Source organism: Sparassis crispa, assembly GCF_003851025.1.
Source record: "Sparassis crispa DNA, contig_000002F, whole genome shotgun sequence".
In the NCBI taxonomy this organism is placed as follows: Eukaryota; Fungi; Basidiomycota; class Agaricomycetes; order Polyporales; family Sparassidaceae; genus Sparassis; species Sparassis crispa.
In genome coordinates, this window is record NW_020939749.1 from 3,336,282 (window position 1) to 3,349,701 (window position 13,420).

A 13,420-nucleotide genomic window follows, 5' to 3' on the forward strand; every position below is an offset into this window, starting at 1 on the left:
AATTGGATTGCTCTTTGAATTTGAGGGTGACAAGTGCGATCACGTGGCCGTGACGACACGCGCCCAGCACGAGTGTACCAGGCGCGCGGGAACGGCCTCACGCATGTCTTGCTGAGCACTTCCCTGACCACAACCTGACTGCTTAGCAAATATCATTTGCACGACCAAAACCCATCAATTGCCATGCGGAAGTAACTACGACGTTTCAGCCCGAAATTATACAATCCTAAAGGAAAGAAGTATCATAGACTGCAAGGCATGCTTCTCGGAAGAGGTAAGCACAACATCGGCAGAGAAAGCGGGTATCGTTCATTAACATACAATCCATCCAGTAACTAATAGCTGCAAATTCCACCGTGTAACACGGTGTGAACTTGGATGCTTTGTCGAGATTCTGTCAGGATCTCAGACCTGCTGCACAGGTGCATCAGCCATAGGGATTTGGCCCATAGGCTCAGTTGTCTTTCCCGGGCTGGAGAAGGCAAAGTTTGTCTTCTTCACCGAGGATGTCCAGACGTTGATTCCTCTTCGAGCGCTGATGATGCTCAGTACCATCAGAGTGATGGCATAGCCCATTACTGGCACAGCAATCTCAAATCAGTCGTCACAGAAGGACGAAAGGTAGACTAACGAGGAATCCAACCGAGGAACCCGAACGCTGCGACGGCTTGCGCTTTGGGGCAAACGGAGACAAGGTCCCCGGTGCACACCGTGATTGTAGCGGCGTCCGCTCCAGTTGCCAGAAAAAGAATCCAAAGGAAGTCTATTGGTGGTCAGTATCGTAGCTGACTTGTGCATAGAACGAGACTTACTCAGCCATACGATCTCGACGATGATCCATGAGGTGAAAACTGTATCGGATATGATGAGCTCTATTATGAGCCTGACGGGAAATAGAACCTGTTAGTAATGCCAAATAGCAAAGGATGTGCACCTACATTGCGGGCAACGTGAACAGGGCGAAAACCCCAGTCGCGATGGCCAAATCAGCCCAAGAGGGAGTTCCTCCAATCCAGTGGAAGCTACTGTCGACGTTACCGCCGATCGCGAGCACAAGGAGGCCACATAAAGAAACCCAGGCTGCGAAAGAGGAATGAGTATATCAGGTGCCAAGTAAGGAAGAAGTTCACTCGCCAAAGACCCCGAGCCTTGCAAGCCAGAACCAAGACATTGTCACTACTGTAGTCTAACCTGAATGTGAAGTTGGTGAAGGAGGATCTGGCCTCAAGTGCCGGGAACTACTGCACGCGGTGAAGGTGGTCGCAAAGCGCGTTGTACGGGCGAGTTGTCAGTTATTTATGGCAGATCAGGCGTCTGGTGCAAGGCCCAAGGGGGCTTGTCCATCACGCACGTATACATGCATGCCCGCGAGATCACAAAACGAGCCTTTGTCGAAGGGCGTTCCGCTTGTGCTTGGCGGACCTTGTACATCGAGCGCTGGCGCTTATCTCATGATATACACCTCGGCCAGATTTCGGTGTACGCTGTGCATCGGCTGTTCCTGACAAAGTTGCTGCGCCTGAAGAATGTGGTGCCACGAAAAGGGAGCCTCTACTTAGTATCAGAGGATAATGCGCCAGGAAAATTAGATAGAAGTGCAATCAGAGGCGCTGAGGGTCGCGCCTAGCTCTACCTTGACAGCGGGGTCTGTTAACGGTTTAGCGTTCTGTACTTAGTGCGTCCTGATCTTGGTATTCTCACCCTGACTTGCGAATTTCGACTACCATCCCGTCCTGGACAGCCGGAAGACACAATGTGCAATCTGTTGAAGTCGGGTGGTAAAGGGTGTAATCCGAGTTAGTACCAGAGACACCATGACCAGAAGTACTTGCTGCAGCTGCAAAACGTGAATTTTAGTCTGGGCGGTGGCTGGCGACGTCGCATGATTGCAGCAGCGCATCGAAGTGACAGGGACGCTTGACAGTTAAGGATATATTCAACACCACGTACGATCGCTGAGCGCAACCAACACTCATGTGTACAGCTCACTGTCATTCGAAGCAGCACACCCTCGATTCAACAATCAGACCTGATGAGACGAATAGCTAGCTGCTCGGGGCGATGACACGTGCCTGAACTCAAATACATTTTCGCCCCAAAGCGCCTTTGATCTGTTCACATCGCTGCGTCGGCGTACCATGCTCGGGATTCCCAGCGACGGTCGAACTTGTCACCGTTTAAAACGTCCTTTGTGGTTCTTCCCATCATTTTATGTGCAGCGGAAGCAGATATCAAGACCTGGCAGAGCTAGATGTGGCGACCCGATGATCAAGGATCTCCACAAAACATCGGCGGCTATGACCTGAGTGTTGAGTTGGTGATAAAGCAGGTGACACGATGATACTGCGAACAATGCTGGAAAATTTAGATAACGACAGGGATGGGAAGTAGTGAATCAAATGCTCCTACATCGTAAACTTCACAACAACACGAATAATGGTCGGCAATCATGCCCCAAATAGAACCACCGTGACCTCAGAGGCTTCCATAACGTGATTGCCGGGTCTCGAGAACGCCAGCTGTGGTTGCAGCCTTGCAGAGTTGTACTGTGATTGTAATGCAGCTGACATAGAATCATGATGGAACTTGCTAGCGAGACTGGAGTCAATAGCCCAAGGAAACCAATTCGAGACATGCTGTCAGATCCTATCCAACAAGTTTTATGTTTGCCGACTTACTCATCGGGCACATGTAGGATGCGGGTTGCAAAATGTCTTCGGATGGGCTGAGATGCTGAATGGACAAAAGAAATCGGAAGGCGGTATGCCAGCTGGGCCAAGTTCACTGGCAAGAGAGTCAAGTTTTCCGGTCATCGTACGTTCGTCACGGTTGAGCAAAAACTCGACACAAGCTGTTCAAATGTTCCTCAGCGACTGTAGTACACGACCACGTGATTTAGACGCGTTTGTGCAGCATTGGCACGCATTGCACAATAAATCTTGGCTACAGGACGTGACCAGAATCGCAATATGGAGAACAAACTGGACTACAAAAGAATGATTATTAAGTGTGATTAGAGAAACAAAATTCCGCCGAATAAGTATGACCGCTGGCAGCCGCGTCCTCCAGATCCCAGGAAACGCGTCATGTACTTTTCGACAACAAAATCACAACTCAATCCCTCATGCTTATTACGTTCAGACAATGGATGAGGGAGGGGGCTGCTGAAACTGAGGAGCAGCATCCTGGTAAGACTGGAATGCCCCGCTCGTCGGCACGGCGCCTATCTGATACTGACTCGCAGGTACCGCAGGCCTCGAAGAGCCAGACGAAGCCCAGTCCGCCTCACTCACGGAGGAAGTCCACACGGACGAGCCGCGGTTCGCGCTGACCATGCTGACCACCAGCAGGGTGATCGTGTAAACCATCACTATGCATACGGGTGACAAGGTGAATGTTAAGCTTAACAGCGAGTGGAGAATGTGGAGCACCGCGACGCACGAGGAATCCAAGCGAGGAACGAGAAGGCCTCGAGGGCCTGCGATTCGTGGCAGCCCGCGACGAGGACGGAAATGCCGGTCTCGTCGACGTATTGGCACGGCCCGATGAAGCTCCCTGCGTATGCTCCAGTAGATAGCCAGAGGACCCAAAGGATAGCTGGCACACGACGGAGATCAGCCTTAGTCTGTTCGTCTAAGCGTGATACGTACTCAGCCAAATCAGCTCGATCAGAATCCAAGAAGTGAATACAATGTTGGACACAGCGATGTCGACAATGAACCTAGAGAGCAGTGAGTCCTTGCATTGCATTCTGAAGAATAACCACATACATCACGGGCAACGTGAGAATGGTCAGAGAGGCGGTTGCGACACCCAATGCCGTGAACACATAATAACCATGGAGATATGTTACAGTGAAATTGATGATATGGCCCCCAAGACCCAACACAATCACAGCACAGAGCACAACCCAGACTACAGCAGAAAACCCGGTCTGTAAATGACAATGAGATGTAGATGCAGGAGGAGCTCACCGAATACCACGATCCTAAAGATCTGCAGCCAAAGCATATTGAGGACGCAGACGACAAATTAATATGAGACGGCTGGTAATTGACTATGCTTGGCAATGCGAGCTGACAACTGGAGGCGTCACTGGGAGCGAAAGGCGAGGGCGAAATTTGGGCGTACCTCATTTATTACTCTCAGGACGTGCGTTGTCGTACACCCATCCGCCCTGAGGCATACCAAAAAAGGCTGATTAGGCGGTAATTGAGCGGCTAGGTGACGCGACTGAGGCACTCATATAGAAAGCTTGTCCTTTACGTCTAGCTTTGCTCTTAGTCGTGCTGAATGGGATAACCAATTTCCACGCTCGCCGTAGGACGTCTTCGACAAGTGCAGACACAACAAGCCCCAAATTCCCGCCAAAACAACTCATAAGTCCACCGAAGCAGACACGTTTCTTGAAAACTTGCATGCTAGTCTGAGGGTGACGTATCTGTTTGTCGCGATCATCCAGTTCAATCACCAGAGTCTCTGTGCATCACTGCCGCGGAGAAAATGGTTCATCCTGATAGAAGCTGTACCTAGAACCACTGTCAACACTGCCAACTGTCGTCGCATGGTTATGCCTGAGATTTCCAAGCTTGTACACCTACACCTGTGAGGAAACTTCAGAGCTGCCTCTGGCAGTGGCGGCACGTGTTGATTGGCCAGTCCCATAGCAGGTAACAAGATATGCAAGCATGGAGCAAGGGGTTACAGCGATTGGCGGATCATGATCAAGACTAGTACTGCTCATACGAGGAGTTGACCTGAGTCGACCGGCACGAACGCAACAGAGGCGCTCCTCGGGCGCTTTCTGTCATACTGAGCTGGGCGCCGCAGGAACGTCTCCGTGCATCGTGCTTCTGGCGTGATTGAACATGGACAGCGTTAGACTGGTTTGGTAGAGCGAACGAACACATTAGTGCAGCAGGTGCAGGACAGCAGAAAGTCCACAGTTAGCAGTCATGGCCGCACACGCCGCACGACGGAGATGTGGACTTGCAGTGTGCAACCACAAACAGGCCGGGAGCAGCAGATAGCCTGATTGTGGAGATTCCGCACCTCCCGGAGCTGACGAGAGGACCTTTCTCCATCGGAGAGGATCAAATCAAAGGTCCACAGGGAACGCGATAAGTTTGAAACCAGCTGTGCAGAGTTACAGAGGACCCATCAAGCAATAATCCCGAAAGTTCATCCCACTCAATTCCAGAGCATCCATACAGCAGCTGAAGATATGAAAGTGGATCATGTTCACCGTCGAATCCGGCTTCCTGCAGCGGCTAAGCCTATCAACGAGACGCTATCAACGACAGAATGAGACAATCCGCAGCCCATGCAGCGGTTGGCACGGTAGTACTCAGGACAAATGCAGTTGTGCAAGGAAGTTCCAACACGCTCGAGCTCAGGCTCATAGATACAGCCTCTAGTTACCTGCAGGAAGACAGTCGTTCCTTTGTAGGCGCACATACCTTTGTTAGCGGCAGGGGAACGGCATGGACACGGTCACGTGACAGTTCCTCAGGCGCGCCATTTCCACACGCGAAACTTTGAACTACAGGGACGGCAACTGCAAGTACATAATTATGGGGAGGAAGGTGTTCACGCGAATTCACTCATCCGTTGGGAAAATAGTTACAAAGGAGTGCTGACAGCGCACTGACGCGGTGAACAACACGAACCGCAAACTTCGAGGAGTGTATCGAGTTCTTTATATGAAGAGAAAAATCCAGTAGATCTTCTGGTGCGCCGAGTCCAGTTATACCATTGATGCGAACGGGCTGCTGATACTGAAGGGGAGTACTCTGGTAGGGCCGGTATTGTAGCCTCCGGTTCATCTGGTGCTGTCCATGAAACGTAGAAGGCGCAACAAGCTCTGCACGGCCGAACGAAGCCCAGTCCGCCTCTCCGACAGGGGACATCCATATGGACGAGCCATGTTGACCGCTGACAGCGGTCATCATGAGTAGGGCTGATGGAAAGACGTTAACGACGAAGATGGGGACAAGATGAGTGATTAATCAGGCAGCGGGCAAGGAACGCGTGAGCACGTACGGGGCGTCAGGCGAAGGACGAGAACGTCTCGTGGCGGCCCACGGTTGCAAATGTGACGCCGAAGGCGACGTATATTATGTACGGGCATGATACGAGGCTCTCTGAGTATGCCCCGGCAAACGTCCAGAGGATCCACAAGTATACTCCGCACGATAGATCGTACTTCGTGCGACATTTATGCTGTGGCAAAAGAACCAATACGCACGACTCAGGCTACAACAAACAAGCCGGTCAATGGATGGTGGCGATGATGGGTAGGAGCTCACCGAATAGCACGATCCTAGCTATCCGCCGCAGTACTTGTCGCCCTAGCATGAAGGATCTAACTTTACACTAGGCTGTGAGTCGCGTTTTCATTCATCAAAAAAGGCACCAGTTATGTATGATGAGCCCCCACATATCGCCCTTCCATAGAGAAACCCACCGCTGCATAGAACATCGCCTACCATGCAGCACTACGCATCCGCGCTTCACTTTGCGTCAAAACAATACCGGCATTTCGTCACCTGCAAACCCGTATCAACGACGAAGGCTTTAACTAGGCGGTCCTTGGCCCAGATGCGCCATGACAACTGGCGTGATCCAAGAGACGGCTACTTGTCGCCGTCCATCCTATGCTGTCGCCGCCCATACCATGCTGTCTACCGCGGCCCACCCTTGAAACTATCCTGGATCTCCGACCCGAGAAAAAGGTAGATGTCCGTGAACTCGTATTGCAAGGCTTCCTGAGCAGACCAAATTGGTACAAAAAAGTATGCACCTGCGTTAGGAACGAAAATGCGACTCAATATTGAAGTTCCGGCATCCGCGAAATCAGGCTTCACCGGCAGGGGGACATTGTAGCGTTTGCGCTAGCACTCGAGAAGAATCGGTCTCAAGTGAGTATGAGTCTTGATCCGAACCGAACAACAGCATTCCCGCTGGCACAGCGGCGCTGATGAGGCAGAATCAAGGCTACTCGTCCTGGGAGATAAAGCTCTGGTCTCCGACGCGCCCAATCAAGTCTGAGCGGCATCGGATTAGTGGATCGAGTAGATAACGCAGCATGTGCAACGCGCGGTGAGGGTGTAGGACAGTAGAGGGTGGACAGTCAGACCGCGTATTACTGGCCGTAGGCAAACAACACAAAATTCAGAGCAGGACCGCGCATGGGAGTTTGATCGTGGACAATCCACTGACAACAACACCTGTTAAATCAGAGAAGAAGGATCGCCTATGCAGAGTTGAGGACTCACCGGGCTACTGTCGTCCCAATCAGCCTTCTGCACCCATAGCACCCCTTTAGCAGGTACAAATGCAGGAGCATTACCATCGGGGAGATATGCAATGCTACTTCAAATGTCGACAAAACTTCGACAGCCTTTGCGGCAGGTTCTATCGTCCAAATGATCTCTAACCCCAGTTTGACACTCACGCGGCAACCTTCAAGGTGCATGTTGTGGGTTGGTACCAACCAGTCAGACCACGGTTGAGCACCACCATACCGGCGACATAAGCAGAGCTCAGAGAGACCTCATATAACGCAGAAGCAGAATGGTGACTGGATCGCAAAAGCAGGTTCGCCGGCGGACAGAACGCTCCCTGAGTCGAAACCAGGTTGAACCAGTGTTGACACGGTCACGTGGTCGCGTCGACAGGCGCGCGGTAGCCACGCCTCGCGTCGAATACGCGTCTCTGGGAAGATCGATCTTCCCATCGCGGCAGAAAAGCAGCGCTCGAAGCGATGCCTAAAAGCTTGATTCACAACAGGCACAGCGAAATCGAAGACGAGCAAGCAGACGATATGATAGATCAGAGCTACTCTAGACACTACAACAACAATCTCTCTTCCCTATTACAGGTACAATTACAACATCCATTAACGAGCTCAGAGGCCAGCACGCAAGTACAGATATCCAACGATCCACGTACAAGTACAACAGGAGCAATTATAATACACTCACTTCCAGCGATACAGATGGGTATTGAGACAAGATGTCATTAGATCTTGAGACGCTAGATTTCGTGTGGGATTGGAGGGCTCGCTAGGCGACCAGCGGGTATCGCGTGGCGGAGGGAGGGCAAGGTACTCCCGGGCGGGCGGTGGGTATTTCAGGTATATTCGGGTATGTTGAGGCGGGGTGTATGCCTCACTTGCGCGTACGCGCAGTCCTCGCCCTCTTCTTGGGAGCCGGAACCTCGTCGGCGGCAGGCTTTTGCGGCGCCTTGCGCGCCCGTTTCTTCGGCGCCGGGGCGTCCTCCACTGGCTCCTCCTCCGCCGGCTCGACTGGGGTATCAGTATCCCCGCGCTTCCTCTTCCCACGAGTGGGTTCCTCCTCCTGGACTTTCACCGCGCCCTTCTTCGGCGCAGCCTTCCTTTTTGTCCCCTTCGCCGCCGGGGCGGCCTCCGCAGCGTCCTTCTCGACGCTCTTGCTCTTGCTCCTCCCCTTCTTGCCCTCGACGGCGACCTCGACGATCGTCTCCTCGCTGCCGCTCGGGCTCACAGCCGTCGCGGTCGTCGACGCGTCCGATTTTACTGTGCCGGAACGCGCGCGGGCCGGCTTCGTCTCCACGACCTCGACTGCTGGGGTCGCGATGGCGCTGGACGCAGCGCGACGTGCGGCCTGTCGCGAAGATCGACGGACGGGCGCAGGAGTGGTGGCGGGGGCGGAAGCAGGCGCGTCGGTGGGAATGGGGGAAGGCGCGTTGGCGGGAGCGGGGGCAGGTGCGTCAGCGGGAATGGGAGCAGGCGCATCGGCGGGAGTGGGGACAGGGACATCAGCGGGAGTGGGGACAGCGACGTCGGCGGGAGTGGGAGAGGGGGCGGGGGCGATGGCTGGGGTAGTGAGGCGGGACGGCTCTGCTGTGGCCACAGGTCCCGTCACGTCGACGGCCACGTCCTCCATATCCTCCACATCCTCCTTCAGCGTGGGCATGGGCGCCGGGACGGAGACGGGTATCGCCGTCGCGGCGGTGGGCATCGAGGCCCCCGGGATGGGCGGGGGCGGCATACTGGTGGTCGCCCGCGCCCGGCTGCGCGTCTGCATGCGTTCCCCGGGCGGGGCCACCGCCTTCCGCACCTCGGTCCGTGGCCGCTTGGGAGCTCGGGGCGCGGCCTTCTCCTTTGGTGCTGGCGCGGGTGCGGCCTTGCGCTTGCGGAGCGTCATGCCCGTCTTCTTCTTCTCCTCCTTGCCCCATACCTCCGGGTAGTACGTATCCGCGAAGCTGTTGAGCATGAAGTTGTTCCATGCAAGGCCGAGGTATAGCCTGTCGTGGTAGATGACAGGCTTTGGGATGCCTGCACACGACGAGGAGCAGGCGTTGTCAGTCACCAGTGCGGAATGGAAGAAAGAAAGGACGTACGGAGGACGCTGAGGATGACCTCGTCCGTGTATTTGCGATTGTGCGTGCCCCAAAAACACGCATGGTCGTGCCTGGTGCCCACGGGAAGGATCTTCAGGGCCCCGAGAGCATAAATGGCCCTGCACTGAAGGTCATTGAGCTTGATTCCGAGCATGAGCTTGACACCCTCGATTGTGGCTTTGGGGACCCGCGCCATGCCCTCCGGCTGCTTCTCAAACGCACGAGCCGAGAGTTGGATGTATCGCGCAAACCTCTCAAGGTAATCGCGGACGCAGGGGTGGTTAGCGGTTATGAGGCCGCTTTCGAGCACACCTGGGTATACCTCATGCTCGGAGAGTGAGGGCGGGAGAGGTGCTTGCGACTCCGGGGTGGAGTCGATGGTGCGGCAGGGGAGGTCTGGGAGAGGATGGTGGCGATCCTGGATGGGGCTTGGCGGTGGTGTGGCCCCGGGGAGGGTCGAGCGGACGGCGGAAACTTCGTAGGGTGACGACCCGGCTTCGACATCCGGGTGGTCGTAATAGGTGTGGGTGGGGTAGCTGGGGTAGGCAGGGTAGGTAGTGTGGCCCCAGGTCGATGTCGAAGCGTAGTTGGACATTGTGCGCGACGATTGAGTATCAGTGGCACTGAAGATGGGATGAATGAGATGAGCGAGTAAAGGTGAGTAGTAGGCGGGGTTCGCTTTACGCTGTGGCGCGGAAAGATGCACTGAGCAAGTGTGTCCTGCGAGGGAAGTGGGGAGATGATGGTGGTCGGTGAAGAAGAAGCGGAAGGCTAGCAAAGCGCGGCGTTTATATGTTTTGGAGAAGGCCAAAGCGCAAAGTGGCTGACCTCGGGTGGCTACCGATCGCCACAATCGCCACGTGTGAACTGCCTCTTCCAGCCGTTCCTTTCTCCGTCCTTGTGTGCACCCCAAACACACCGTCCAAACGCGAGCTGGACCGTAACACGAGGCGGCACATTAATCACTCATTATGTCCCCCGTCCCGACCACACTCTCCCCATCTAATCTTATCTAGCCGCGATCCTGCCGATAATCTCAGATCTTCCCCGCAGACCGTCTCCACTCTATTTTGCAGCAATCATCAGATCAATCCTCCTACTCGTCGACTAGAAAGCTGCAGACTGCGTGCAGAGTGTTATCTCTCCACTACTTTATCTCTCCATTGGACTCGCCACCCGTTGCAACGACAACGACACTATTGAACGTGCACAACACAGCCACAACCCTGCCTTTATCCTCGCGTCGCTGGTCAGCGTCGCCGTCTCTCTGCCTCTCCAGAACAAGAAACGTGTCTTTGTCTGCGACCGCTGCTCTTCAAGAGGACGCCTGTGGCGCACCCTAGCACTCGTCACATCATCACTCGTTGCTACTGGACAAGCGGATTTCTGTGCCGATTGTCTCCGTATTGTTTGTTATTCTTTAGCCGGAAATCCTTAGTCTGGCTCAGGTGTCCAGAGCGGCTCGGACCTGTCGAGGAGCCACCGTGAGGGGATATACCTGTGACTGTGTCTTCCACAGCCATCCTTCTGCTGGTCTTCGCACAGGTGCATCTGTTGGGAATCTGCCGCGGCATGGAATAGGCCGGCAGATCCGACTCGGAGCGCGCATTCTCGTGAAGGAATTCCTGGTACTTGTCTCGTAGCGTCGGTCGATACAACTGTCGGTATTGAACCTCGTTACTACAACATAACTTTGCATACAAGTGTGCTCTATGGCAGACGCAAGTACTCGTCGAAGGGCTGTAGGCCGGCGAGTTGCCGGCCTCCACGGAAGCATCACGATCGAGATTCCGGAGCGCCACCCGGCTGGAGATGTCGGATCTAAGAGATTAGATAAAAACTAAATACTTTGGGCCGGGCAAGACAATGGATGAATGTGAACGCCTCGTTGCCATTCGCGCACATTTAGCACGTTGTTTGTGGGGCGGGCACGCAGAGGAAGAAAGAAATCGCTGAAAGTGGCAATTCACACGGTGCACCGACCCGCTGCCACGCGAGGTCAGCCACTCGCGCTGTGGCCACCGCAATCTACATATAAACGCGCTTAGCCCTTCCTCCGCTCCTTCTTCACTTACCACCACCATCTCCTACCTTCCGCCACAAGAGAAACCAAATCCCGTACCTATATTCTCCAGCGTGTATCTCTGCACCACATTGTAAAGCGTAGACTTGTACGTACCTCGACACGCATATCTCTTTGATCCCATCTCTCGTGCCACACCCACCCGATTGTCTCACACGATGGCTCCTTGGTATCCGAAGTCCCCGACTTCGCAATCCGTCTACCACGACTACCCAGATGTGCAATCCCGGTCCTGGCACTTCGACCTCTCCGCGGTGCGCTCGACCCTCGGTGGAGTTACTCCACCACCATCACCCATCCCCGAACGTCCCCGCCTGAACCACCCCCCAATGCAACAGAACAAGATCAGAAAGTACTCCGTCCGCAGGTATCGCGAGGTCATCCCGGGTGTGCTCGAAGACGGCACGATCACAGCGCGCCACCCCTTTGTGGCGGAGTACCTGCGCGCGCTCACCTCCCGTGCCCTCTGCTCCCGCCTGCAGGCGAAGCGGTCACAGGGCTCGAGCGTGCCGCCTGCACGCCTCGCGGACGTCGGCCCGTTGCTCGGGCTCGATCTCGATGACCGGCAGAGCCGAGTCATCTTCGCGCTCGCAGCGCTCGCGATCCTGTACCATCCGCGGCAGCGCATCCACGAATGCTTCTGGGGACGGCGCACGCGTGCGTATACCGACAGGATCATTTGCTCCGTCCGTTGTAAGTCCAGTCTCTCTTCTGCACCACACTGCGATCGCTGACCCTGCTTGTCCTTTATCGTACACAGACATCCCGCGGCCGCTGATTTACGATCCTGAGATGTACCTCGGCCTGCACTCGCATCTCTACATGCTGAATTGCATGGCCCTGACCTGCCACCAAAGCAGCCAGCACGCCACGGTCGCGGAGATGGAGCCCAGGACACTGCGGAAGCGACACGCATCAGCTCGTATCTCGGCCAACGGTGTACTGAAGGCGAACCCAGCAGAAGGCCATGAACATGAGTTGATGCACGTCGAGCCGTACGACAAACGGATCACCTCGGGTAAGGAGGAGCGCATGCAGACGCGCAGTCGCGCCCGTGCGCGCACCACTGTCTCTCCGACGCCCGCCCGCGCGCCGTCGCCCAACATCCCGTCGACCCCAGCGCCCGATACGCCTGCAGCTCCCGCTCGGGCGTCCATCCTCAAGTGGAAGCAAGATGCGGAAGACATGGTGGTCGACCACCCGGGCTCAGTCACACACGAGTCCAACCGACTCGTCCACCCCAGGCTTGCCCCATCCGCATCTCAAGCGCCTCGTCGATCTACACGGCAGGCGGCGCGTCGCGTCGTCTCCAACCCCGCCACTGCGACCGCCGTTGCAGACGCCACCGCGAAGAAGCCACCGCGAGCGCGCTCAGCCTCAGCGGACTCGGACTCAGGCTCGTCGTCGTCCTCAACAACGGTGTGCCTGAGCGGGAGCGAGGCGACCGTCGTCGACGTCGTCATTCCCAGTGGCAAGAGTAACAAGATGACTGAGGAGGATGACGCCGAGGACGTGCCTGTCACCGTACAGCCCAGGAGGCAGACTGCGAAGAGGGCGAGAGGGAAAGAGCAGGAACGCGAGCCAACGCGCACGAAGCGGAAGCGCAGGTCTCCCGCAGATGAATGCGACGCGGAAAAGACTGCGCCGACACCGAGAAAACGTGCATGCAAGGCAGGCTCGAAGCCTCCCATACTCGGGGCCGCAGCGCCAAAGACGAAGCTGGGTGTGCAACCGCGGTTATGACGAGACCACACACGCGCAAGTGAGTTGTCACGGACACCTCATTCCTGAAGTATCCGCCGCCCCGATCTGGATACCCGCCTCCCACTCCCCCCATCCACACTCGCTGCTCATTCAGTGAGTCGTCTCGGTGGGGCTCTCCACCTTCTACCCCTCGCATAGAATCTAGGATGTCAAGATCTGAGGACAATATCTTGTATTTGGGGCCATCTG

The 13,420-nt window shown here is 55.4% G+C and overlaps 4 protein-coding genes across 4 annotated transcripts; 1 reads left to right on the forward strand and 3 right to left on the reverse strand.

The window, feature by feature from the left end:
• Window positions 1-405: 405 nt before the first annotated feature.
• SCP_0311280 (hypothetical protein) lies at window positions 406-1,171 on the reverse strand (the record flags this gene model as incomplete). The annotated part of the gene is made up of 5 exons (XM_027756511.1): window positions 406-578; window positions 632-763; window positions 813-883; window positions 939-1,080; window positions 1,135-1,171. 5 exons carry the CDS (start codon window positions 1,169-1,171, stop codon window positions 406-408), a joined length of 555 nt encoding a protein of 184 aa, XP_027612312.1.
• Window positions 1,172-3,137: 1,966 nt separating this feature from the next.
• On the reverse strand, window positions 3,138-4,011 carry SCP_0311290 (hypothetical protein; the record flags this gene model as incomplete). The annotated part of the gene is made up of 5 exons (XM_027756512.1): window positions 3,138-3,370; window positions 3,442-3,597; window positions 3,651-3,721; window positions 3,771-3,915; window positions 3,975-4,011. The coding sequence occupies 5 exons, from the start codon at window positions 4,009-4,011 to the stop codon at window positions 3,138-3,140; spliced, it is 642 nt and encodes a 213-aa protein (XP_027612313.1).
• A 4,160-nt stretch (window positions 4,012-8,171) lies between these two features.
• On the reverse strand, window positions 8,172-9,979 carry SCP_0311300 (hypothetical protein; the record flags this gene model as incomplete). Its single annotated transcript, XM_027756513.1, has 2 exons — window positions 8,172-9,319; window positions 9,385-9,979. 2 exons carry the CDS (start codon window positions 9,977-9,979, stop codon window positions 8,172-8,174), a joined length of 1,743 nt encoding a protein of 580 aa, XP_027612314.1.
• Window positions 9,980-11,625: 1,646 nt separating this feature from the next.
• On the forward strand, window positions 11,626-13,210 carry SCP_0311310 (hypothetical protein; the record flags this gene model as incomplete). Its single annotated transcript, XM_027756514.1, has 2 exons — window positions 11,626-12,160; window positions 12,228-13,210. 2 exons carry the CDS (start codon window positions 11,626-11,628, stop codon window positions 13,208-13,210), a joined length of 1,518 nt encoding a protein of 505 aa, XP_027612315.1.
• Window positions 13,211-13,420: the final 210 nt, after the last annotated feature.